Source organism: Empidonax traillii, unplaced genomic scaffold, assembly GCF_003031625.1.
Source record: "Empidonax traillii isolate 1590-97213 ecotype Southwest subspecies unplaced genomic scaffold, ASM303162v1 scaffold673:size468873, whole genome shotgun sequence".
NCBI classification, from domain to species: Eukaryota; Metazoa; Chordata; class Aves; order Passeriformes; family Tyrannidae; genus Empidonax; species Empidonax traillii.
The window spans coordinates 150,182-177,997 of NW_020955866.1; the positions used below are offsets into that span (position 1 = coordinate 150,182).

Genomic DNA, 27,816 nt, shown 5'->3' on the forward strand with positions numbered 1-27,816 from the left:
TGGGTACTGCAACGTCTACATCTTCTTATGGCTCTGGATCTCAATGTGTAGTCCTCCAATACTAAATTTCTAAATACTTCAGTGCTTTTAATAATTTCATTTTTCTACTTCTGAGGCTGAAACTTTTATTCTCTCAAATTACCTCTACTATATATATGATAAACTGAGATTTGAAATAAGTCGGGCATTCTATAGCAACTCATATGCTGGCTCAGGGACCTGAGGGCAGCCCCAGGCCTGGCTGTCCCCATCCAGCCCCTGGGGCTCCCCCACCCTGCCCAGGACTCCATGTCAGCCCTCGGGGCCATCAGCCACTGCCCCAGCAATGCTGCTGCTGGGCCAATCTGCAGCTCCTGACAGCCCTGCCCGGCCATGGGCTCTGAAAAGCTGGGCCAACCCACAGGCTGGCATCCCAGCCTGGCCTCAGCTTGTTGCTATCCCCAGGGAGCTGCTAGAGCCGAGGGTCAGAGCCACCCTGCTCCTGGCCATGCTACCACACTCCACCGCCAGCTCTCTGTTCCTTCGGGAGCAGTTTGCCCTCACAGTGTCTGACATGTTGCCCCCAAGGTGAACTGCAAAACTTTATCAACAAATAAGCATTTTGTTATGTATTTTTGCGATCTTTAATAACAAAGAATACTTAATCCCTTTTTCCCTTTTTTTAAAGCTTGAAGAACACAGCTGTCAGACTGATGCCACAGTGGCTAACCTTCCTCCTGTTTGAATGATTATTAGTCTAAACATAAACTAAAAGTGCAAAAGGGCATGTCATTAAGCAGAAACACCTGGCAAATTTCAAATAGTCTGACCTTGAATTCAAAAGTATTTTTTCTTGAAAATGTTTATGAACATTTGCATCTTACTAAACTACACTTTCATCCTGTGTATATCATTACATATATTATCCTCTGCAGTGACATTTTTCTCTTTATGTGATTTTAAAGAGGAAAGTGAAAATACCTTTTATGTGCTTTAAAAAAAACACGTTGTGTAAATGGTACCATTAATTATGTTGCATTGTGCGGTGATGTATTCCAAATGAGACAGAGAAGTAGCCAGGTAAAACCTGCTTAAATTTGGGCAGCTCTAATGCAATATGTAATGATGATTCCATTAGGAAAATAGATTTTAAGAAAATAAGCAAAGGATACATTAATAACTAGGTTATGCTAACAGCTTGTTGCACATGTTGTCCCTGGCACAGTCACACTGTAGAAATCACATGTGCTGCCTTGTGAACCACAGCCCTGTTCACAGCAGTAACACATGGAAGACAGGGATGAGGGCTGTCTGGATCCAGCTTTCAACAGATCATCTCTTACAGTTCAGCCCTTTAAAAACCTCTCAGTTCTGAGTAGATCATGAAAGTTTGGAAATATACAGGCAGAATAATGGATTTAAATTAATATTTGGCATCATCTGAGACAGAATGTTGAGTATGGGAACAAATCCACTCAACAGAATATTTCCCATTAGAAACTTTATCTCAGAAGCACACCTCTCCTGATACGATGTTTAGCAAATGATGGACCAGCATGTGATCCAGCTTTGTTTTGCTACTGTGGGCACATAATTCCATCAGATTACCTCCATCTGGAAGTTTTTCTCATTTGAGGAAACATATCCATTAGCAATTATTGCATACTTACAGAGCTTTTAAATAGATTACCCAGGCCTAAGTGAATTGGAGAAACTTTTCCCTCGAAAGAGGGAAGTAACAAAAGAGAAAAGGTTCATAATTCCTAGGGGAAAGGGATAACCCAAAAATCAGACAACCCAAACCTTATTTGGTTTTGGTTCAGGTTCAACCTTATTATGACAAAAATGTTGCCTCCCTGGCATTTAGTTTGTTTTAAACTCAGGTACCAAAAAAAAAAAAAAAAAAAAAAGGAAATATTTTTATGTAAGGCAGCTGTACCTTTGTCATTAGGTGTAAATTATAATAATTCTGCTTGGAGAGATTATTTATGGTGAGAAGATATTTTTAAAGACATTAAAAACATAGTCAAGAAAAACACCTGAAAAGACAGTAATGGTTTAAAAAATAAATTATATAAAAATGTAAACAAGTTTCTTTCTGAGAAGTTGGTGGTCTATCTAATAGTGCTGTTCATAATTTCATTTCCTTATCACAGAGGTGATAGGAAACAATCCTTCCCAGCCTTAAATCTTGGGCTTTCATAGGTAATGCCTATATGGCAACCTCTCATACTCTTTTTATCTGTGTCTTCTTTGCTATTACTGAGCATAGTTACCATAGAGACAAACAATCCTCAAAGGCTTTCTGCCCCCACATTCTCTAAGTGAATTGCTGGGGAAGGAGAGGCTTTAATGTCTTTTTTCACCAGTGTTCTGATAGTATAACATTTTCTGCCCTCAGTCCATATTCAGCAACAAAAAAGATTTAAAAAATCCTTCTTTCCTCCCCTCTCAAACCCTACCAAAGCTGAGATAGAAATACTAGAACCTAGCATGTCTTCTTCATTAGAGCTTAAGTATCAAAATAAAGAGAGAGGCAAAATGTAGGATAACAGTTACACTTCCATTTCTTGGAACTGATACGTATTTCATTATGAACATATTTTCAGTTGTCTTTTTGAAACAGACCACACAGTTTGTTTATACAGACTTTTCATTACTTTCTTATAAATATATACTGCCAAATAATTTTAAGCATATTACAGTGCAATGTACTTAATAGACAAACTTGTATGGTGTGTACCAATTTATGGTATTTGGAAAGAAAACTTTGGCTTACAGATTAAGTTGATTCTTTCTAATGCACAGAAATGTGTATATTTAACAACTTCCTATTAAAATAAAATGGTTTGTACTGGATTTATTTCTGTTTTGCACTTTAAAATATTCTAACAATCCTAGTAGATGAAAACTAAGATGTATATTTTTAAAACCTAAAGCAGAGTTGCCTTCAAAGGGTTTTTTGAGATAAAGCTGCTATAGGATTTTGGATATCTTTTCATTAGCTTATGTTTCTATTGCATTTACAAGACTGGTGTTGGATACAGTAAAGGAGGACAGATGGACAGACATTAAGCAAAGTAAATTACAGTGTCCTTCTTCTTATTATGTTTAGAAAGTTACAAGAGTTTTCAGAGGGATTGATAGCTCTAATCATATGCTTTTGTTCTTTTTTTTTCTGCAAAGAATTGCACAGTTTTTCTACATCAATATTCCTTAGCCTTTATTCCTCTGAAAGAGAGACTAAAGGAATTTAAGAACTGAAGGTATTTGGGATTTGAGAAAGTTCTTAACCTCTCTGATTCAAATTTTGAATTTTTTCTACCTAGAATGCTGTGATTACAGGTATTAAAATGTAATTATCACATCTGGTTTATGAAGGAGGGCAGAAATTGGCTTTGAAGATCATGCAGTTTTCCTCAAAGACTGAACAAACTGTGAAGTTATTATCACTAGAGCTTGCTTTGAAGTTTACAGAACAAGTAATTTGCTATCTCTTGTCTGCAGTTTAATTACCTGTCCTTGTCCAAACTTTCTCATTCAAAAGCCTCCAGTTTGAGGTAGGAAAAACCCCACAAATCAGGTTGAAAGCCATCCAAGAAAAACAAAGGAAATATATTTAGAGGCTGTAGGACTAAGTACACATTATCTGCCTGGTAAATGTTACAATTACAATTGATTCCAAAAAGCATCAATTTTATAATTACAATTGATTCCAAAAAGGATTTCTCTTCAAAGACTAAAGAGGAAATGTCCTATCATGAACAGGTTTAACTATTTTTTTCTCTTGTTGTTTCAGTTATCTTACTGATTTTAACACGGTGATATGAATAAAAAAGCAAGAACATAAAATAAAAGCCTAAGAGATGCAATATTAATTCAACCCTCCACCATCTGTAATATGGGAAAGGGGGGATTGGAATCATTGTTAAAGAGCTAATTGATGTTAATAGCTGTGAAAGACAAGCATAAGAGATGATGGCTGGAATTACCAGCCCCAGCTACCCATTTATTTTTGGCAAGAACTGCCCAAATACCAAGAGCAGCAGAAGAGACATCAAGGGAAGATGGGGTTGTACCAACACACCACCGTGAGCTACTGAGGCTTGTGTGCTCCAGTGGAGTTTCTTATAGAAAGGGAGCAATCTCTGGCAGAAATGTGGCAGGAAAAGAAAATTTTACTTGAGGAAGAGTGGAATGAACCCACAGATCTACTTGAAGCTGGTAACTCTTTTACAATGCTGAATTATATTCTCATGAAGTGATATAACTGTCTCCTAGTATAAAGAAATACATATTCATGCAAAGCTTCTGCAAAAATGGTTAACTACAGTAACAAATTCCTAAAAATAATTTAGGCTCAGAAAAGTTGTGTCAAGAAACATGAAAAAAAGATGTGAGGCTTTAATTTTCAGCTAGACACTACAAGCAAGAGTTACCAAATAAATTGATTTGTGTACCATCAATAGACCCTTCAGCATTGAACTTACCTTCTTAACTCATTTAAATACATTTGTTACATTTACATGAAGTCTCCTTCTCTATGTACTTTCACTCTCATTAAGACATTACTAGAACCACTTTTTCCTTTTAAACACAAACAATATCATAAATTTGAATATGTTCAGTCCTCAGGCAATCCCAGGTCCCACTGAGGTTAAAAAAATTGTGATTATTAAAATGTGAATCTGTTTATACAGAATAGAACTATTTCAGTTGGAAGGGACCTACAATGGTCATCTGCTGCTCATCAACTGCCTGAGCAATTCAGGGCTGAGCAAAAGTTAAAACATATTATTAATGGAATTGCCTAAATGCTCCTTAAATGCTGACAGGCTTGGGGCATCAACCACATCTGTAAGAAGCCTGTTCCAGTGTTAGACCACTTAAAGAAAGGCTTCCTAAAGTCCAGTCTAAACCTCTCCAGGTGCAGCTTTGAGCCATTCCCAGATGATCTCATATATGAGAGATCAAAAGAGTATGATTTGGACTCTGGAGTATTTTTCTGATTAATCACTTCTATATCATAACTGTTACATATTAAAAAAAAAAACCCAAACAAACTACCAAAACTGTGAATATATCATTCATTTATGTTGGTGTAAAGACATATCACATGGGAGAAAAGCTGCAGCAATGTGCTGATGGCACTACATGAGAGATAAAACAGATGTCAGCTGAAGAGCAGCATGACTGAAGTGTTTCAGTGAGTCAGTGTTTGATTACTGAAATAAAATGTAGGCATAGGAAAACACGATTTTCTCTGAACGAGGACTTAACACGTGTTAAGAGCACAAGTGTGTACATGACATTATTACTTCTATCATTAATAAATGTTCTGATGTACTCAGATCAATTAGTTAGATATATCAAATTAGTTAGATATTCAAAACTAAGATACACTTTGTTGTTTGAGACACTGATGACAGAGTATCTTCGTAAGACCCTTTATAGTTAATAATATAGAACTCATTAATTTTGGAGAAGAGCTGTATGTTTTATTAGAAACTATAAAAAGTTACAATGTGGACATTTTAAAGAGCTTCTATGTAATTTAAAGAACCCTACAAAGCTACAGTATTTCTTTCAGAGAGTAGGTGAAATGTTACAGCATTAAAAATTAAAAGCATGTTATCATATTCAGTCTATCTTATAGTACCTTTGTGACTTAGGCCTTGTTACATATAGGTAAAATAAAAGCTAAATAATAATAGAATTATTTTCATTCCTATTTGCTAAGTATGGTCTGCATACAGTAATGAGTTTTAGGCATCTGAATAAAACTATATAATATAGACAACTTTCTTACTTCTTTTTAAAGTCAACAAAAGGCATATATACTGCTGAAATATTATTATACTGTTGATTTCTATGGTTTTAGAGCTTTGTTTTCAATTTCAACCACCTAGCAAACTGAGTCTGGGATACTGGAAGGCTATGAAGGCTGTAAGGGGAGACAACTGAAATGATTTATTTTATTTTTCCATATATCATACGTTACTCCAACATTTATTTTGTTTGCATGTGTACAAAGAAAACTATGAAGAAATAAATGAAAAACATTCAAATAGAATATAAATAATGTACATATCTCTACTACTACAGCTGGTTGATAGAAATGAAGAATATGCTGTTCCTACTAGGAACTCTACTGACTTAGTTACCTTGGCAAATAGATTTATGATATATGGCTGTGTGGCTAAAAGCCATTTTCATCAGTGGATTTATGAAAATTCAGATTTGTTCAGGGAATAGTGAAGTAATGACTAAAATACTGTGAAAATGTAAACTACATGGTTATTTAAATGGCAGAAATTATTGGGAATCAAAGAGCTAACACAATTGCCTAAATAAAAAGAAAAAATAAAATTAACAAAATGAAACAAAACAGCTAAATTCAAGTAAGTGTATCCATAAGCAAAAAGCTACACTTTTTAGCCAAAGGCTACAGCAGACATTATTATTGGCTCTTATACCTCACTTTACTCAGACTTGTTCCTCCCATATCTCCCATGAGCACTGTCATCAACTAACATAAAATGTATTTTTATCTAAATTTTAACTGTGAGAAAGATGTCACTTAACTGTTAGAAACACTGGTGTTGATTTGAAATGATGACAATTCCGTGTGAAGGGTTTATACTTTAAACAAATACTTTAAATTAAATGTATTTTTGAAAAACAAAGGGTAACTGAAGGGAATGTAAAAGAATGTAGTTCATAAAGGCACCTTTAGATAATTCAGTCTTGGTATTCTTCTGCAGCTTGGAATGTCTGGGAAGCAGAGATGAGGCATCAAAATGTAATTTGCCCTTAAGTTCATTCTGAAAGTATCTGAGATGAGGTCTTGAATGACAGGTATAGCAAATACAATTTTCTGACAAACGCTGGATCTAGAACTTTCTCATAGAAATGTTCACTCTGTATTTGGTCTGTAGATGAGCTCCAACCACACTGAAAGACTTTTAGTTTAGATGTTTAAGGTGTTACAAAATTTCACAAAGCTATGTGACTAAGTTTAGATAGGGTACCTGAGTTGTGAGGATGATTAGCTGATCAGCTTCTGAAAAGCTTTTTTTTTAATAAGAAATCTGTTCTGAGTAAACTGTATAACCTGCATATGCTCAGGTTGATTTTTATATTCAGGAACAGGGTTTTGAAAAGCTCTCTGCATTGATTCCAATGTTGGGCAGTTACTGAGCTTTCTTGAACTACATATGAATAGACCCATCATGCCTCTCTTGAATGGAAGTTTCTGCCACTGGAAGACCTTTTGATAATGGACTGGGTTGGACAGGCACTGACCAAACATTCCCAAAGGTCACTTAAACTTGTGGTGTGGTATGAACTAGGCAGATGTAGTCCATTAAGATATGATTTGGCAGGTAAAACTTCAAACAGTGTATGAATCTGTTCAGTTATTCATGCCTGATACCAACCTTCCTTCCTGCTTGAAACAATAAAGTAAAAATCCCTTCCTCTGATTCATGGATACTAAGCTATTGTATCAGTTTGGGTAAGAAGTTACTCTTTTTTTTTGATCCCAGCATGGAGAACAGGATACACCTACATACAAGTGTTTCTCTCCCCATTTTGTCTCCAGCATAGAAATTTCATACATGATTTGGCAAATGGGGAAACCAATGCACAGGGAAATTTGACAGAGAGCCACATTGCAAGCTGGCGGCCAGCCAGACACAGAATGCAAAAATCTGAAAGCACAAGAGTCCCCTGGTATTTACTAATGATTGCAAATAGGAGAAAATTTAAAATCGAATATAAAATAGGAGGAATTTTCTTTACTGCTTTTGCGAAGTGTTCTGGTTTTCGGTTCTGTGTAATTCCCTTAGTCCAAACTGTAAGAAATTTGGGGTACTATTGTTGATTTACAGAATTATTTCTTCTCTAGACCCCTGAAGCTTTATAAATGGAACATAAAGAGTAGTTTTTCTCATAAGTGTGCTTTATATACAGATATCAACACAGAAAAAAAGAGAAAAGATTAAATTGCACTCATATGCATTTACTAACCATCGTTTTCTGCATGCTTCAGACAGATAACAGTGTCAGGTAGGAGTCGTTTTTCTGATAAAGCTGACCAGTGATCTACTGACAGAGGATAGTTATCCACTACCCATCCTCCTTTTTCTGGAGCACCAGGAAACCTGTCTTTGTTGTTCTTCATGAGCTGTTACAAAATGTCAGGTTCAGTGATATAAAAAGAACAAGTCTGTCAGCTGTACAAAAAAGACTGCACAATACAAAATGATTTTCTCAATGTTATGATTTTTCCTTTTTGTCATCTCAGGTCAATTAAAAAATAAGACATTTTCTGAATGAAAATTAAAAGCTTTTTAAATGAGAAAAGGTAACTGATAATGATTTTTAAGTTTGCTATAAAGAATTTAGATTCCAATTTCAATAGTTACAAGCAATGGAACAAATTTAAACCAATTCAAGATTCTTGGATAAACCTTCATAAACAATTCTTTTCAAACTCTTGTATCTGGTGTTGATACTTTATTAGTGACTAAGAATGTAAGAATAGGGCATACAGTGATCCTTTAGATAATTCTCCCAGCCTTTAACAATTTGTAGCCCAGGTAATCTACAAGACAGGAACAGTTTGTGTATGTGTATATACATATATATAAAATAGTCCTCAATAGATTTGTCTTTCATGATCCTGCTCAGTCTCTCTCCAGTTGTATGTAGGCTTCCAGGCATTGTGTTACAAACTAAACCGATCTTTCAAACAGAAAAATTAGGAACATATATTGATAATGTATAAATTGTTAAAAGTTGCTCTTAGGAAAAAAAGGCTTAGCTATATAGTGCTTGTAGTCTTACCTCTGCAATCGCTTCCTCCAGTACTTCAGCATATATTTGAGGTGACAGTGTATCTTCAGAGAGCAATGCACTTTTCATGGCTTCTTCTACCATCGCTTGAACTTCTGGGTGGTCAGCAGTTATCTCTGATATTTCTAATAATACAGATTTTTTTAAAGCACTTCCCAAATTAATGGGAATCAAATAAAAGATTAAATCATAACTTCAGCACAGTATTCATTTAAGCAATACTACACAATTATGCTGAGAAAGAATCAAACACCAGTTCTTCTGAATGCGGTTCTAGGGAATGTTTCATAAAGGTAAGTTTTAGGATCTTGGTTTGCTCTCTCATAAAAAACTCAACCTTTTTAGCTGTCCAGTATTTTCTACCAATAAGTGAAATACTGTTTCAATATGAATAGAATGACATTTGTGTACTAGAACAATCACAATCAGGCACTTGCAGCACCTGAGAATTTCCCTTGATTTGTCTTTGATTTCTAAATCAAAAAGTTTACCAGATAATTTTAAAATCAATACAAATCACAGATCAAGGCAGTGTATTTTCAATAATCAAGAAGCCTGCATTCCCTAAGATGTACAAAATGTTCATATTGGACCCATATTTTGTTATTAGTAGCTAGCACAACAACTGTAACTATTTTGAAAAAAATTAAGGAATACTCATTTTACAGTTAACATACTAATTTGATAAAATTTTATGAAGAACTGTTTTAGCCAACTGCATTATCTACCAACAGTATAATTTGGAAAAAAAGCCACATTTAGTTTCTGTTATTATGTCAAGTTGTTTCCACGATTATGTTATTACTTTTAACATGCACAAATTAACACAAATTTATCAGGTTATTTTTGCCAAGTTGCAAAGTCCCTGGGAAAGGGGCAACAACTTACTAATTTCCACTCTGCAAAGAACCTCAGTGCAGCCCAAACCCAAAATGGAGCAGACTACAGTTATTATAGCTAAAGATATTATATCCTGCTTCTGCAGTTCTGCATCTTTCTTTAGTGCTCCGTTTGGTATATTTTTCTGATAAAGGTTGTAACAAATTAAAGGAAGAATATAATTGAGGGAACAAATGTTTTTTTCTAAATAGTAAAAGAAACTTGTAAAAACTACCTCACAATCCACATTTATTTAACTTTGATTTTAGCTCCCTCTCTATATATTTCATTAATGTTCATTAATTCGATTTACCTAACAACCTATCTTGTTTGAGATGAAATAAGAGTCTGTTCTGTATGCAAAAATTACTATTATTTGTAAACCATATTAGGTTTACAAACATATTTCATTTGTTTAAAGCATTTCAACAGGCTAAAACTTAGCATACTTTTAAGTTTCTCATATTCAGGCGGCAAATACTCCTACTTCTGAACTCAGATGCTCTCTTTCTTCACTTTTTGTATGTGAATTAATACCTATTCTTATCCATTAAAAAATTCTGAAACAATCTTCTGCTATAAAAAGATCTGTAAGTGAAAACACATCTGTCTGTAGTTCTGTCTTGCAATAATATTGCTTGAGCTCTCCCAGGTTATTAATTAGGCTTAAATTCTCTTTAATCCCAATATCATTTCACATACCTGTCCTCAAAAGTATTTACATAGCCAATGTAAATTGGGGAACATGACACTGTTAATGGTTTTAATTTTGGTGTCATAGCTCACCACTATTCTTATTGCAATGCCAATCATTTCTTATCACTGTCAGCCTGCTTTGCAGCACCAGAGGAATATACTGAATTCTTGTTGGATATGTATCAACCCATAAGAAAGTCAAACACAGTCATTCCTTGCTTATTTGAATAAAGCAAAATGGCCTAGTTGTCCATTTGAACCATAACTAGAGCTAAATGGAAAAGGCAATCCTAATTCAATGGAGAATTTTCATTTCAAAAGAAACTATTTTGAAAAGCTCCCATTAAGTTGTCTGTCCGTTCCTGGACAAAACCCCACAAATTTTTTTTAAAGATATTTAACAACGTATTATTTTCACCTTTTCAAAATATTTTCTTAATTAATGATGCAAAAACCTGGGCAGCTAAAGAAGTCTAAATGTGACTGGAGCTGGAGTGCCTTGTGAATGTGCCATCTGAGACAGTATACTTGGAAGCTACTCCAGAGTGTAAAATCTGTAGGCTGTGGATTCACATCAGCCTAGCTGACAAACTTCTTTCTTGAAGAGAATTTCTACTTTGTAGAGATTTACTTAAGCAAAAGTCATTCAAATAGAAAGTTTTCAACCAGTATTAGTCAGAACCAATTTCTACTTTCAACTCAGAGCTCTTTCTTAATAGGAATGGTCCTGAAATTCAGAGGATTTATATATATATATATATATAAATCCCAAATTCTACTAAGCTATCCCACTCACTGCATGTTCTTTTAGTTCATATTTAATACACAAGAACCATAACAACTGTAACTTTTTATAAGTAAAGTAACAGCAACTGCTGCAGTTAAATAACACCAAAGCAAATAAGATAGCTTCAAAGACCATAGAACGCTTTGCTCACCTGTTTCTTCTGACTGTTCTTCTGATTCCAACCTATTTTTCACTGCTGTTATAGCATTTTCTACTATATCCCTTTGCACTTGCTCGGTGTCTTTTTCTCTTGATTCTTCTATATAGTGCTGAATGAGTTTGGCCATATCAAGAACCTAGCGAAATGATTTGAAAAAACACAAATACCACAGAAAAGAAATATAACATCTGATCCATAAAAATTTACATATAATTCAAGTGCAGGGTTCTTTTTAATTTGCATTTATATTTAATTATCTTGGATACAAAAGTTATAAATAATATTCTAATGCTAATTAATAATTATTCTAATACTAAAAGCATTTTTGAAATGCAGCTGTTTTCAGATAAATGAATTTCACTGAAATATGATGTGTCCTCTGTAATCCATATATTTGTAATGTGTATGTTAATAACACAGCAGGAAGAGGAATGTGCTTAACTGATTCCCAAGCCTCAGCTGATACCCTTGCTACGTAAGACATTTATAAACCTACCTTTCCTTTATATTTGTGTGCAATTAGGTTACAAATAGTTGTTCTTCCAGAGAATGGAGGGCCAAATACTAATACTTTGCAAGGAGGAAGTGGCATTGGTGGTAAGAGGTAGGGCCGTGGATTCAACATAAAAGTTTTCAATGCCTCTGGGGACGACAGTACGTACATTTTACCTAGAAAACTTAAAACAGAAGAGAAGCTAACAGATATGGACAGTTAAGTCATTAAATAGAAATGAAAACTGAGTGTCAAATTCTGCTAACCTGACAGCAAAGTCTGGGTTTCCCATTACAATGTCACCTTCCTTTAGAGCCACGGGACATGCTTGTCCCCACCTGCTTCTACGCCATCGGTATCTGGGTGCTATGAGATTGTAAGATGACAGAACACGGAAAAGTTCATCCTGTTTATTAAAACAGCAATAACAGCATCTGTAATTTTTGTCTGAAGCTACACATGCCTTTTTCTTACACTTTTTGAAACATTTTGATGGAAAATATGCAAATCTAAAGAGAAAACCTCATCATGCTTTTTAGAATATTTTTTTAAAAATTATTTATTTCAGAAATATAGGACAATTTTAAGGAGAAATTAATTTTTTCAGGATTATTTAACAAAAATAGTACTTAAAATAGTTTCTGTAGGCTCTACTTATTTTTATTATATATCTATATATTTTATTATATATCTATATATTATATATCTACTTATTATTATTACAGTTCAAAATAATAATGAGGCACTTATTGAAGATGACAGAAAATGTCCAAGAATTCTTCTAAAGGTGATGAAAAAAGGACCATGGTCTGTGGCAGGGAATAGCAAGGCCAAAATCTATTTTAGGCATGCAGAAATACCACGTGATAAAGTATGTTTTTTCACAGACCTTTCACAGAAGGTAAATAGTGAGTGAATCCTAAAGTTATGGTGACTCTAAACTATTCAGACTAGTACAGACAAGTGCTGGCTGTGAAGAACTGCAGAAAAACCTTTAGAATCTACGAAGTCAGGCATTAAAATAGAAGTTTTACACAGAAAATTATGAATTAGGAATTTTCATTGACTGTCACTACTCGGGAATAGATCCTGGAATACATACTCCTATGGAATAAGATTATGTAGACTGAAACTCTTCAGTACAGCTACATAAGAGCAGGACAGAAATCTGAAATCGTGAGTTATTAGAGGGCAGATGTAGAGAACAAAAGTATTCACTGACTTCTGCTTATCAGCAGCTGGAGGACACAGAGCTGAAAGGCTGCAGATGCAACATGAAGGGAATTAATTCTGTATATAATGTGCAGTTAAGACGCAGAACTCCTTGCCCCAGATACTGTGGTTACTAAAAGCTTATACACTAAAACAAACACACAAACTAACTAAATAATAAATACAGTTGACCTGTCTTTCACTTGTGAATTTGTCAGGAACTGAGAAAACAGAAAAGTGAAGGGAGTGATGTTTCTCTGAAAATGCGTGGTGGAGTCTCCCAGTTACAGTTTGGTTCACATATTCAAAGTTTTGTTAAGAAGTAGGAAAGATATAGGTGAAGATGTTCATACAAAGTCTTCTGCTTTTCAGCTTTATTTGAAAGGGACAAAAATTATAATTGTCGTGATTCAGCAAAATTCAGCACTAAATTGCCATGTTTCTAATTAATTACAGGAAATAGAACGAGTGTGATTTCAGTTAGGCAGAATGTTGCTGGACTTCTATTAGCACATTGTTTCTCATTCAGGAAATGAGTAAAGACTGAGCTAAGTGTCAGTGGCTGAGATTGTTATCCTTTGGCTAAAGTTTCTTTATTTTCTTGGAAGGAATTATTTCTTTTTTGCTGAAACAATAATGTCGTTCAAAATTTTATTATAATAATCTAAACTTTTTTTTTTTTGTAATGACAGACTTTTTTATTTTCATACTTTTAAAGTGGATTTCAGTCCCAGAATTGACTTAAATTCTCATTTCTGAAAAATCAAGGTTTAAAAAATGCCCTTATTGCATGGTAAAACTGGTTCCTGTGAAGCAAATATGTTACAATGTAAGCTTACATCGAAGAAAATCTAGTTATTACAGTCAATCACAGTCCCAAAAAGCACACCTACATTTTTCTTTTCCCCCAGCGTTTCTTCTTCTTGTTCACTTTGAAGTCGAGTTATAGGAGCTGCATTTCGAACATCCATAGACTGAAGCTGAAGTACCACTGACTGAAGAGAAAATTCCAACTTAGTACCAATCAAAACTGCTTGTGTCCTCTGAAAGGGCCCTCAAACTATATTTAAAATTTTAACTTATTATTTATATAATGGTTAAATATACACTGAGGCTCAGTTGATAGTTTGGAGTCATGATAGCTATTGAGCTGAGTTTTAACGAGCTATTTGGTAGATACAGGCAGTGCAAAATGCCAAATCACAGTCTTTATATCTCCTCGTTACGCTGTGAATCCCAAGCCTTCTAAAGGCATAGGCTGTGAAGGGTCAAATCATTCGAACTACTCAGATGAGCTCCAATCTGAAGAAGAGGCAAGTCTCTTTAGGATACCAGATTATGCACATTCAGAAGTAATACAACTTTGGGTAGTTCATTTTAAAAGGTATTTAAATCAGATGTCTACCAACAAGAATCAGATGATACTAAGTTTAAATTAAGTATTTACTGAACGTAATCTTGCCTCAGTACAAGTGTTCTTGAAATGAAAAAGCCAATTCTGTCATGTTTAGACTAGCTTCATAATAGGTCTTTGTTTGTTTTTTCTGTTTCATAATAGGCCCTTACTTGTAGGTAAAATGGTTGGAGTCATTACATAACTCGATTGCGCTTGCTTTAAATTTTGTGTTGTAATGTTCATAAACAGATCATAAATGAGGAAATTGTATGTTCCAACCCTGCAAGATTACTGGGGTTTTTTGCCTGTAGGACCAGTCTTGGTAGTGAAGTTCAGCATAAACTGAAATAGTACTTAAAGAATTATAATTGATACAATTTGTTTCAAACAACAGAGGAGAAAATGCAGGAGCAGCTCACTTTCTACATTGTCAATCTCCTACTTAATTTTCAACCCCATACTTAAGGTTCTGATTTGAAGCAACTCTCACTTCTGAGGCAGAGAATAAGATTATTTATTTTCAAGATTTACCACTCTAGGTTTTTGAATAGGGACAATAAATTGCTATATTATAAGCTAAAAATCTAGACACAAGCACTTAGCAGAACGGTTCCAAGAATGAAGTGTCTTCTATTACATTGCAAAACAATATCAAATTTCATTAAAATTCTGTTAGTATTTTAGACACAAGCACAAAATAGGCCAGTTCTGTAGATATATAGTATTGAAAATGTTTTAATTTCTCTTTATATTTTATGCTAATACACATCAGAAAAAAAAGCTAAAACCAGATGGACACAATACAAAAGAGTCTGTAGCCTTCCTGAAAATATTCTCATGTAACATATACATAACCCTGAAGGCAGTGCAGTGAATCTTACAACTAATAGAGCAGTGAAAGCAAGTATTTCAAAGGTCATGTTTTCTAACAGTAAATGAATAAGTTTTAAAAAATTTAAAATTCTGCCGACAGGAAAACAATCCACAGAATTGAGAAATTATTTTCTAGTGGAGGTTAAGTTAGTTGGTGCATAGTTTACTTACCTCAAAAAGATCATCTGGTTGCTGATTTCCATCCACTTCAATAAGATACTGACAATCCTGCTGAGCCATCAATTCCTTTTTAAGAACAAAGACATACTCATCAACTGTGTATAGTTAACCAGATAATGACACTGAAGCTAATTCTGTTCCTATACACATCTAAGGCTAGACTCCTGTGGACTTCAGCAAAATCAAGATTTATTGTACTGATGGCTTATAAAATCTTCTGGAGAGAAACTTTTATTTGGTGACAGACAAATATAGAAAGAGTTCCAAAATTTGAGTTAAAATGAGTTCAGAAAAAAGCTCAGCTGTCGTAGGTCAAATGCAAAGCAGCTAAAAAATATCAAGATACATTAACATTTTGTATATGAAATCAACTTCTAATTGTCTAACTACCTTAATTCTTTGTTGGAAAATGATGACAATGTGAATTAACACATTTCCTGGAAATACTACCCATGAGACCAATGTTTTCATTTTGGCCCTGATTCCCAATTTCTTTAAAATTTGAACAATATATTTGATTTTTCTTATTTTTCAATTTTACCATTAGTAAGTAAGGCATTAGACTAAAATAAACCTCCCATGTCCATTGTTAATGCCTTCCTCTGAGGACTGAGAACACTCAGTCCATTCCTGGCATACGCTGGTCTAACCTCTAGTCTGTCTTCTACACTATAAATTAAATTACCTATCCTATCTTTAGTAAAAATTGATAATAACTAATTACTTCTTTCTAATGTTCTTCTACAGAGAAGACAATAGTTTGCATTTCTCTTATATACAATGCTCTTATGGTCTTATAAGTACATCCATAACATTTGCCTTAATACAATTAACATCTAGTTTATTAACTCAGTTTTGACTAACTAAACCCTCACAGATTGCAGATTGTCTGCAGCACTGAGGTCTAGCCAATTATTTCACATTTTAATTGTTCATTAGGTTTCCTTCCTCACTGTAGTATTTCGTATTTATTTCTAGTCAATTTCATCCTAACAACTTACCAAGCAATTAAAGTGTGTTCTCTAAAGTTCATTCAACTATCCCAATTCAGTGCCAAGTGCACACCCTAAAAGCTTTTATTTCCAGTTCATCATCTCAACCTCTACCTGGACCAATAACAAAACCCTATGTTCTTTTAATATATTAGTGGACCACTAAGTATCTTCATTAATACATTCACCACTAGTGAAGCCTAAGTAAGACCTACCAACTAGTGGAATGTGTTGAACCTGTTGAAGTTTGGTATACATCCTACAGAAATTTAAACAACTTTCCATTAGTTTGATTATGAGAAATCCATGTGAGATTATGTAATGATTAAAGACATCACATCTTTTGTTTTCCCCTTCACGGCAGTAACAACTTTGTTACTCTAGCCAAGAAGGTTATACCAGTTTTACACAATTTTATCTACAGGATTAACTAATCCATAGGGAAATCAAAGGGCATAATCAGTAATTGTCAAGTGGGCATCAAACATGAGGATTTTGCAGTTGCTTATACCAGGAGATAGAAATAAAGAAAAAAAAGAAAAGAACAAATTATTGCTTTGGACCTGTTCTGTTTTTTTTTAATAAAAAGAAGAGACACATAGTACCTTCCCTTTCCTGAACACAACAGGGAAAGGAAAAACAGTGTCATAGCTGCAGAAATGAAAGAGGCAACAAAGAGAACTGATGGGCTAATTACTGTGTCTGTAGGTCTGCAGACAATGAAGCAGCTGAGGAAGGGAATCTATTGGAGTGGCAGGCAGTGGATGTAAAGGGCAGTTTACTTATGGGATTGCATTCTGGAATGGACTCTGGTAATTGTGATGGAACACTGGAGTCTTCAGATACTTCACTTACTAGATCAAGAAAGCGTCTGTGCTGGTAGGTATGGCTTCCCTTTTCAAACTCAACTTTTAAAACTTGATCTTGATCCCAGAGTGGAAACATCACTCACAGAAGATAACTTCGTATCACTGATTTCAGAATGAATTCCAGAATTTGGGGATATGTTGTAGCATGACCACCTCCATACAACAAATCTCAAACTAAACACCCCAATTAAAACAGTGCAAGATATTTTTAGAAATCTTCTGTTATGCATGATCATATTTGTTTTTTCTTACTTCTAGAGGGTGAAGCATTATATCCTTATATGTTTCAACTCTTTTCACTGCATTTTCAAGAATATCTTCAGGCCTCTGCACTAACTGATGGAAAGATTCTGCTTTCTTATGTGGATCTTCTGCGGTCTGCAGAACAAAATTTCAAGATACAGAAATAATGTATTAAAATAATTTGTCTTCACTCAAAGATAAATAAAGTAGCTTTGCAGAGTATTGCAATGAGTATCAGTCCAGTGATTGCTGACCATGATCCTTTCCTGGTGAAGTGAGAGGAATGTGTCTAGAACTTCCATTAATAAGTCTCTGCCCACTATTATAAAAATTCAACTTGAGTTCAAAATTAATACCTTCATGACAAAAAAAAAAAAAAAAAAAAAAAAATTCATTTGTAGTAATGTAACACCAAAACCAGAAAATGAGCTAATGTCCTGCAAATACCAGTAAAACTTGCTACAATAAACAAAATTTAAGAACTCTTTTATTTCCCTAGGTCAAAAACACGCAATGGAGAGTCACCCTTCTCCTCTGATGCACTCTTTTAATTTATGGCCAGGAACAGTTCAGTGACTTCTGTGTTAAAGACTGAGTCCAGGTTAAGCTATACAGTCATCAGCACTTGCTGTCATTTAAACCTACCATTTAAGTATGATCCCACATCTCTTAAAACAGAACAGAAATGGAATTAAGATTAAATTGAGCAAAATTAATTCATAATTCATAATGTATTGTAGTGATATTTTAGAGTGTCAGAATTTGTTCTGTTTTGTCTAAATTACAATGTCTACATTATAATACTTTGCATAGTTTACAAATTAACAATATTTACCTCTTCCTCTCCTCCATCTTCTTCTTCCTCTTCCTGCTCCTCTTCTTCATCTTCTTCCTCATGCTGATTTTTCTCTTTCTTATGCTTCTCAGTAGCTTTAGGATCCCACTGGCTCCTCTGATATACCTGGCCTGAATCAGGATTTTGCCTCTGTCCTGATATTCTTTGGCATAAGTCATAGTCTGGAAACTAGCAAGGAATAAATAAAAAGAAATCATGTGTTTATTTTCCTGCTATAACATCTTTTTCTCGGAGAGACAAAATTTCTCTAAATTGATCTACTAATAACAGTATTATTCCCAGAGTTATCTAGAATCTCCCTTCTCCCTTTCCTTTTAATCTAATGAAAATAGTCACATTTCTGACATGTCTGTGAAAGCAGCTTGAATAAACTGAAATCAAAGGCAAAATTATTCATTCAACTTTGGGACAAGGATTTTTAATGCACATTTTGTCTCAGTCTTCTTCCCAGAGGAGAGGATGATGATGTTACTACATGAAGTCAAGAATTACATTTTTCTTTCTAGTGTAATTAGTATATCCATTTGTACTGTTGCATATGAAACTATATAGCACATATTCTCAAGAACTGGGATTTCTCACTACCTGGTATTAAAACAAAGACTGACTTTCTGAAAAAAATCAAGTCTGCCTGAAAAGCAGCACAAATTATATTTCTCTAATGTTTTAAGATCTTTCCATGATCATAGAAAAAAGGTTTGAAGTAGGCACTCACAAATTTTTATTATGCATGTTCAAGCAAATTAAGTCTTAAAAGTATAGGATTAAAACAAACATGGAGTTAAATCTGCAAAGTCATAGAGTGGGTCCACACCCTGAAGCTTAGCATCTGAAAAAGCACATAGATATGACAACTAGAATCAAAATCCCAATGAGAATGGAGCACAAGACCAGAGGCTGACTATTCAGAGCTGCCTCGGTAGCTCATTCTGCACATTCAAAGTAAAAGAGAGAAATAATCTAGTTGATAATAAATAAAACATTACAAGAAGAAGGGTCTGAAACCTTGTTCATGACTATACATACTGTTATTTTACCTGCATGGGATCTGGCAGTTTGGTGTGGGCCAGCAAGTATCCTCCCCAGTGAATAGCTGGGCACAATCTGGAGAATGGCACAGGCCTGGGGCCTTTCCCAGTGGGCAGTTTGGGCATGGATATCCCATTCTGACCAACTAGACAGGTTAGTGATGTTTGGCCAAAGCAGTTGGCCTGATGTCTGAGGAGTCCCTCTTGCCTTGTCTTTTTACTAATATGGATGTTTAAAGCAAGACCAATCTTGTAAGTTATAATGAGGAAGTCCTCTTAATCCTATACTTACAACGATTTATGGTTCTTTGGTTACACCAGAGTCACTTCTGTAAAATATCTGGTATGGCCCATTACAAATTGAGATTTGTAAATGAGATGCATGAATAATGAATAAGAAGCAGTTTCACAATTGGTCAATGAAAAATAAATCAATTTACTTTCTAACTTCCATATGTGGGAAGTTTTTTCCTGCAATATGTGAATAGCAGATGTACATTTACCCAAAATCCCATAATAATCATGTTACTTAAAATTTCCTTTTCTTGAAAACCTGTCTTCTAATCAGTAGAGGTACAAAGGCTGTAACTGCTGCTGAAGTTTTAGGAAATGTTCATTATTTTACCTGAGCAATGCTTATAATGGAACAAACTAGTGAAATTCCATTCTGTTATAAAAGAGAACAATTCATCATTCCTCAAGAAATACTATACTCAAGTGCACAGAGGAAAATACGATCTTTTGGTATACACAGCATATGAGTCTACTAATAATTAAGAAAATTATTAGCAAGTTAACGAAGATGACTTTACCTTAATGCTAATCAGGAAATCCGGTTTTAATTTTAGATTCTTTATTTTCTCTATTTGCTGTGAAACAGTCATATATTCTTCCGAGAGAGAAGGAAATCCAGTGAGAACATAGCCTGACAAATACATTTTGTGAAACATATTTTTTAGAAGCTTATGTCAAACATAGGGCTAGTTTTACTCATCTTTAAACAATACATTTAGTGGCACAATTTTAAAGCATGTACGTGATACAACGTTACTAAAAAAAATTGTGCACCCATGTCTACTTCATGTGAAATACAGACAAAAAAAGTGTGTTGTTTTCAACTTTATTATAGAGTACTCTTAAAATTTGTTAATTAAGAATTATGAGGACATTAAAGATCATACTCACTAACACCACCTGCTTTATACAACCTTGAAAGGTCTTTGCTTGTATGGGCAAGGAAGGGAGTCTGAACCTCCTTCTGCCTCTTAAAAAGGAGGCACTATGCACATGGCATGCATGCAGAGGCACCCAACTTGGTAAAAGCATCTATTCACTTGGGATTCACAATGCTGAGTCCCGTTTGGCAAGCAGACATTGGCTATATATGACAAGCATAGGGGTAATAGTACTTTTTTTCCTAGTATTATTACAGTGCTCAGCTCCACAGGTGAAATTGTGGCTTCAGTTTCCTAGGATAGTACTGTAACTCCTAATGGCTGCCTCTGGTGCAGCGAGAACTACTGTTACAGCAAGAAAATCAATATTTATGAGGCCAGAATGAGAGACTAAAAAGAATTGGGTAGATTTTATTTTAGCCAAATAATGATAATATTCCCTTGGAGAAATGGTGCATGCTTAGAATTTTATGTGCTAACATTTAAATGCAAGTCTGGGCAGCATAAAAACATAGCAGTGAAGACTCCTCCTTCTTTGGGGAGCTACTATCCATAGATGCAAAATTTATAGAGGAGGATAAGCAAGAGAGAGCATAATATATAGTAATTCCTCTAGGAAATTAAAATCCTGGATTCTAGGTTGTTGATACCTTTAGAGAATTCCAACTGGTAGGTGTGAAGACTCTGCACAGTCTCTGCTTACCAACACACCCTAGACAACAACAGCTGATGTGAGGGGAATGGGAGTGTAACATGGGAAACTGTTTGTTCTCTGACAGAGCATTTGCCCCCAAACCAATAATGTGGGGAGACTAACAATGATGAGGTATAGCTATGGCAACCATCAACCAGATCAAATAGTAATCAGGGGATTACCAAGAAACTTTTGAGAAGATAAGGAGCCACCTTGAAAAGAAGCAGTAAAATTTGTGCCCAGGGCAAGAGACCTCAGAGTGAGAGCAAGGTAGAAGAACAGGAGCCTAAACAGGCTTGATGTGCCAGGACCACAACCTTCTGGCTAGGCCTGGCAGAACAGCCTCCCTCTCGGATGCTCTGAGTAATCTGAATTTCAACTACTGGGCTGGCAGAACAAGGTTAAACACAGTGACCCACACCCCCAGTGTGTGCATGTGAGTTCATGGGGAGCTTTCTTACTGGTGTGCAGCCTAGCAGACTGCAAGAAATGGAACACCAAGATGTGCCTGCATTTCCAACAGAAAGCACGCTTAAAGAGGTGAACATGCATTCTCAGAAAAGGGAATGTGTCCTTGTAACTTCTTCACGTCTTTGAGAAAGGGTTTGCATGAATAACCGTGCTGGTTTGAGGGTACTCCCTGCAATTAGTTTTATGAGGACGTTCAAAAATTTGTAGGTGTTTATTATATTGGGCAAGTGCCTAGTGCTGTGGCTTGTCTGTTTTGTGGCTGATATTGAACCTTTTCACTATCACCAGTTTGCTGATTGTCAGTTAATAAATCAATAAACAACTTTGCTCCTGGTTGGATTTAGAGCATGCTCATAGAGTAGTTCCCTCCTGAGATAATGACATAGATTTTTCTTTTGCAAATGTTATTTAGGTTAACCTGATATGAACTTCTGGTTGTTTTCTTCCTCTATTGAAAAAAAAAAAAAAAAAAAAAAAAAGAAGGAAAAAAGCAAGTGTGTCAGTTACATAGAGGTTATAATTCTGTATTTTCTTACCTACAATGCCCTAAAATTCAAGTTTGCTTGTTACTGTACAGTGTCAATGTTATTTTAATAAGAGACACTGTTTGTTTCAGGAAGTAGCTTACAAGATCCATATATGACCTACTTTGGAAGTAAAGAAAAAAATCCAGTTTCAGTGTCTTACAATTTTTAGATATTATCATTTGCATTAACACTTGTGGATATTTCTGGCACATCAGTTTCCAACGTGATGGGTTCATTATTTAAGACAGAAGAGTATAACTTGAAAGAATATCTTATTGTGTGCACTGTTTAGAAACTTGTATTTTACAAACATTAAAAGTAAAAAACTCAGCCTCTCATACAACAGTTTCTAAAGTCTTTAATGAATAATTAACAGGGAATTGACTGATTAATTCCTGCTGAAAGCCTCCTTAAGCTTCCCAAGGATTATACTAAGCTAATAGCTGATAAACAAAAAGTTATTAGAACTAGAAAATACTTAATAAAATTGGTTGTGGAGATGAGTTTGAGTTGGTAGGAAAAACAGTGAAAATGTTGGCTGTTCTATTCCTTGCTATTGTGGGGCATCTGTAATACAGAAAATGTCTTGGCTACAAGAACCAAACTTTTATCAACTTCACAGTCATGTTTACAGTCTCTAGGATCTCTGTGGTCCTCTGTGATATGCACATCTTCAGACTGACTCAAAAAGGGGAACTCCAATAACAGAAATGCCTCTTTATACCTTTATTAGAGTCTTAACATATAGATTAAGAGACTAGCATTTCTGCTGATACCTCTTCCGGCAAATTTTGTGGCCACATAATCTCTCCTTTTTTTTTCATTTATTCTCTATTTCTCTGTCTTTTTTGATACTGTTTTAAAAGCCTGGCTTCATCAGTTAAGGCTGCATATTTTGCAAAAATGCTGGGTCTTGGACTAGAGAAGGAAAAAAACCCATTGCAACTGAAAGCTTAAAAAGTGTGATAGTTTTCAGAGCAGAAGAAAGTTAACATTTTCTTGCCACTACACCTGTCTCTCTCCTACAATGGAAATTTCAAATAGAAGTCAGAATGAGGGAAAAAACTACATTTCCTTTTTACTGCTTTTCCACTTAGCGGTGCATTTGTTTTGTCTTCAGGAAAGCAGGTTCAGGCTAGCAGGATCTGAAGCACTAGTCTTGACAGCCTCAATTAACATAATCTTTCTAAAAATGGAAGAATGATTACCACTATCAATACTCTTCTCATCTTATTCTCTGTGACAAAACAGAAACAGAACAAACACGGTTGTAAAAAAAAAAAAAAAGGCCATAATACTTTGTATTTTCAATAATCTGATTTCTTTCTTTTTCAATATTCAAAATGTTTGAAATATTTTTGCTGGTGGGTTTTTGTTGTGTTGTTGTTATAGAAGTATTCAAAAAAAAAGCTGTATTTAAATAGTAAAAGTCTTCTAACCATATAATATTGTCAAGTGAGAGTCATAGCAACACTTAAAAATTGGGGCAAAATAATTTTCTCAAAATTAACACAACATAGGACTGGTATGACACTTTCTGATCTCCCACATTGGTAAATTAATCCCTAAACACACTCTGTTTTTATTGATATTTCACAACCTGAAGAGCACGAAGAAAGGTGTTACCATCTAACACAAGTTGTATTTGAACACAAATGTAAAGTGAGGAAAGAGGGCAAGCCTTACGAGGAATGGCTGAGGTCCCTTGGTCTGGTCAGTCTGGAGGAGATTGATGTGAGACCGCATTGCAGTTACAACTTCCTCGTGAGGAGAAGAGGAGGGGCAGGCACTGATCTCTGTGATGGCCAGTGGCAGGACCCGAGGGAATGGCCTAAAATTGTGTCAAGGGAGCTTTAATTTGGATATTACAAAAAGGTTCTTCACCCAGAGGGTGGTTGGGTGCTGAAACAGGCTCCCCAGGGAAGTGGTCACAGCACCAAGCCTGACAGAGTTCAAGAAGCATCTGGACAATATTCTAACACAGATGATGTGATTCTTGAGGATGGTCCTGTGAAGGGCTAGGAATTGGACTCGATGATCCTGATGGGTCCCTTGCAACTCAGCATATTCTATAAATCTGTGAAAATTACAGTTAGCACATTCTAAGAAGTTTAAGCTATAAATATTAACTTACCAAAATGAGCAACTTCTGGTGACTCAAGCTTTTGCAGAATCATTTCAGTAACCAGCTCCTCAGAAATACTATCACCTTTGAAAAGCAATTCTTGACACTAAGGTAAAATGCAAAACATAGTATTATACAATATGGATTTTTCAAGCATGTGAAAAACTTACTAGAAGGTTAGGCTTAATTACCTTAAGTCCATATTCTGTTTTTTCATGAATATTTGCTTGAATTACTTCCAAAGCTGACAGAGCACATCAGAGAGAAGAAAATTAAAATACTTAATAAAAAGTATTTTCTACACATATATACAGATACATAAATCCATACATATACACACACAGGAGTATGTATGTGTGCTCCAAGCAACTAGACTACTTTTGAATGAACAGCCATTATAATTAGGGCCAGGTGTCTTCTGGCAAGGTTTGGGTAGGTGTTTCTTCCTATAATTTAACTCTGTATATACTACAGAAAAATGCACGACAGGAGTGTTGCAGGATTATTGAAACTACTGATTTATATTAAATCGGCATTATTCTTTTGTAATCCAGAGGTATAAGTATCTGAGCTCAATCCCTTCCTAAATTTTGAAAGCAAGATATAGCAGAACTGCTTGGACACACAAAACTATCTGCTTAAAAAAAGTCATTAAGAACCTATTTCTTGCATAGTTTAATTATCTAAAATTAAATAAATACTAAATTTGACATTCATTAAATTCAAAGACCTGCCCTCTGTCTATGCGGACAGTGGCATCATAGCAGAATGACCCTGGAAGTCTTTTACACTTCTGTACAAATGAAATAAGCAGACACTTAACAAAAGTTTTCAAGAATGACCCTTAAGGCTACATTTATACTACTAATGAATCAGGTCAGGGAAAGGTCCTGAAACTAGGTGGCTCATGCCTATATGGCCATAATCTTTCTTCCCAAATCACAGTGGCTGTTTTCCAGCTGTTCCTACTGTTCATGATGGCTGTTGCACATACCATTCTTCATACTTTGAATAGGTGTTTGGGAGAACAGTATTTGCTGTGCGCCAAAGCTGAGACAGGGAATGTACTAATAAACGATACAGACAACTGAAAATCAGCACTCTGTGTGCATCCTGGCCCTGTTTTATTTATGAGTATTGACCTATTCACTGGATAAATGGATAGAAAGTATTATAATTAAAAAGACTGCAAACACTTTTCCTATTTAATAATTCTCTATCTTTTTTTATTTTTAACACAGCACAGGACAGATACTTTTACACTGGAGCAAGTCCAGCAGTGGGCAGCAATACAATTAGAAGAGTTGAACGTACCAGGAAGGCCAAAAGAACTGGCCTTGTTCAGCCTGAAGAAACACGGACAAATCTTACTGTTGTCTAAAACTTATGTGGAGGTCGCAAAGACAGAACCGCTGTCTTCACAGAAGTGCAATTAGGACAGGAGGCAACAGACACAAGTAGGAAAGTGAGAAATTTGAAAGGGGTAATTAGGAAGCAACTCTTCATCATGAAGGTAGTCAAACATTGTAAAGTGCTTCTCTGGGAGGACATGGAGTCTCCACCCTTGGAAATATTCCAGACTCAACTGAGCAATCCTCTCTAGTTGGCTCTGCTTTGAGAGGCAGGTTGAGACTCAATTATCTCTGGAAGTCCTTTCTGAACTCAATTATTTGTGTTTATATATGTTGAATTTCTTTGTTTCTTTCTTTTTTGATGTAGAAAGTGAAAAAATCCTTACTAGCAAAAGTTGAAGGAATATGTGTGTACACGTGTGGATACACTAACCAAAAGATAAAAAGAAATATTATGAGCAAATTAGAAAAGAATAATTCTCCGAATCTACTAGAAATAAGGCTTAAAAATGCAGAAAGTGAGCTTTAGATAAGAAAAACTTCCTAATGGCAAAGACTGTGTTACAGAGATAGACTGCCTAAAGATTCTTAAAAACAAATTTGATAGACATTTGTCAGTAATGGTTTAAATACTTTCAAACAGCATGGATTGGCTTAAGTACATTCCTAAAGTGCCTTCTGATTTTGGTCTGATTTATGTTTTGGACCAGGTATTAATTTCTTCTTTTACAATAATATGAATTTAAAATTCTACATTTATGTAAGTCCAAAAAGCACTTTATTAAAACTGAATAGTACCATGTTAGAGTTCCAAACCTTCAAAAGAAGATAAAGATGCTTCGTTTGATAAATAACTACATACGCACAGGAATATGAAGTGTTACCCTGTCCACTCGAGGGCGTTCATTAGAACAATAAAAAATACCAGGGGACAAATTTAAAAGACAAAACTTAAACATAAATTATATGTAAAGAATAAGTTCATAATCAGAACAATTTACACATATATACCATAACATTGGATTTATAATTTGGTGTCCCCAAAGAGGTACTCAAGAAATTGCTTCATAGTTAAGGTTATATTATGCTGTTTTTTTTTTTTTACTTAAAAATATTGTATTACCCTTCAAACTGGTAGGACATAAGTGGTGTAAAAGTTTTCTTTTTTTCATAAAACTTCAGTGACAGAATCAATATTTGTAAATTATAATGTCATGGATATAAAAATATTACTGTGGCTTTAAAAAAATTACACCTATTTTAGCATTTGTTTAGTTACTGCTGACAAAATTAGTACCAAAAAAACCCCACAACAACCAACTTCCAGAGACTTAGTTATTTTTTGTAGGAACTTTCTTTCTGAGATGCCTCAAAATGAAAAGGAAATCTCAAGCCATGTGTTGATAGGGAATAAGATAATGTTATACCCAACAGGTTTTTCTCTACAAATCTTAAAAAATCTTTGATGAGAGGGACTGTCAGAAATAGAGCTGAGTAGCTTAAAAAATTAAATGACACCTTGTATTCTGGCAAATGTATGGTGGGAGAAATTACCTACACCTTCTGAAATAAGCCATTGGATATTTTTGGTTTAGAAATTTGAAAGTGCTAGTTCAAATTACTTCCTTTATTACTTGTAGTGATACAAAAGCTATGCTTCTATTTCCTGGAGACACCTGCCTTGCACTGAACACTGCATAAAAGAAAAGAAAGATGCTCCTGTTTTTTCATGGTTTGTATTGGAAAATGTCTGTGCTCTCTGGAGTTGAATGAGCTGCCTCCATGTGAACAAGAAGGGTCACATGAATCACCTTACAGGATTGGGAATAGAATTTGATTATGATGAGAAAAAAACACCCACAGTGATTTTCTAAGACTTTCAGTAACTAAAAAGCCATTATCAGCAATTGTATTTCTGGCAAAGTGGTTCCTTGGTCCTTATCAGAAGCCTTTGCTTGAATCAGAAACAT

General features: G+C 34.9%; 1 protein-coding gene across 2 annotated transcripts in view; it reads right to left on the reverse strand.

The window, feature by feature from the left end:
* AK9 (adenylate kinase 9) overlaps positions 1 to 27,816 on the reverse strand; it is a 56,596-nt gene that overhangs the window by 26,233 nt on the left and 2,547 nt on the right. For both annotated transcript variants that reach the window (XM_027899509.1, XM_027899508.1), the window contains exons 4-15: positions 24,686 to 24,738; positions 24,504 to 24,600; positions 20,315 to 20,427; positions 18,454 to 18,642; positions 17,628 to 17,753; positions 15,506 to 15,580; positions 13,959 to 14,060; positions 12,120 to 12,259; positions 11,857 to 12,037; positions 11,352 to 11,496; positions 8,830 to 8,963; positions 8,011 to 8,167 (exon numbers count right to left, since the gene is read on the reverse strand). In XM_027899509.1, the coding sequence (XP_027755310.1) occupies positions 8,011 to 8,167; positions 8,830 to 8,963; positions 11,352 to 11,496; positions 11,857 to 12,037; positions 12,120 to 12,259; positions 13,959 to 14,060; positions 15,506 to 15,580; positions 17,628 to 17,753; positions 18,454 to 18,642; positions 20,315 to 20,427; positions 24,504 to 24,600; positions 24,686 to 24,738 (1,512 nt within the window). The remainder of the gene's footprint in view (positions 1 to 8,010; positions 8,168 to 8,829; positions 8,964 to 11,351; positions 11,497 to 11,856; positions 12,038 to 12,119; positions 12,260 to 13,958; positions 14,061 to 15,505; positions 15,581 to 17,627; positions 17,754 to 18,453; positions 18,643 to 20,314; positions 20,428 to 24,503; positions 24,601 to 24,685; positions 24,739 to 27,816) is intronic.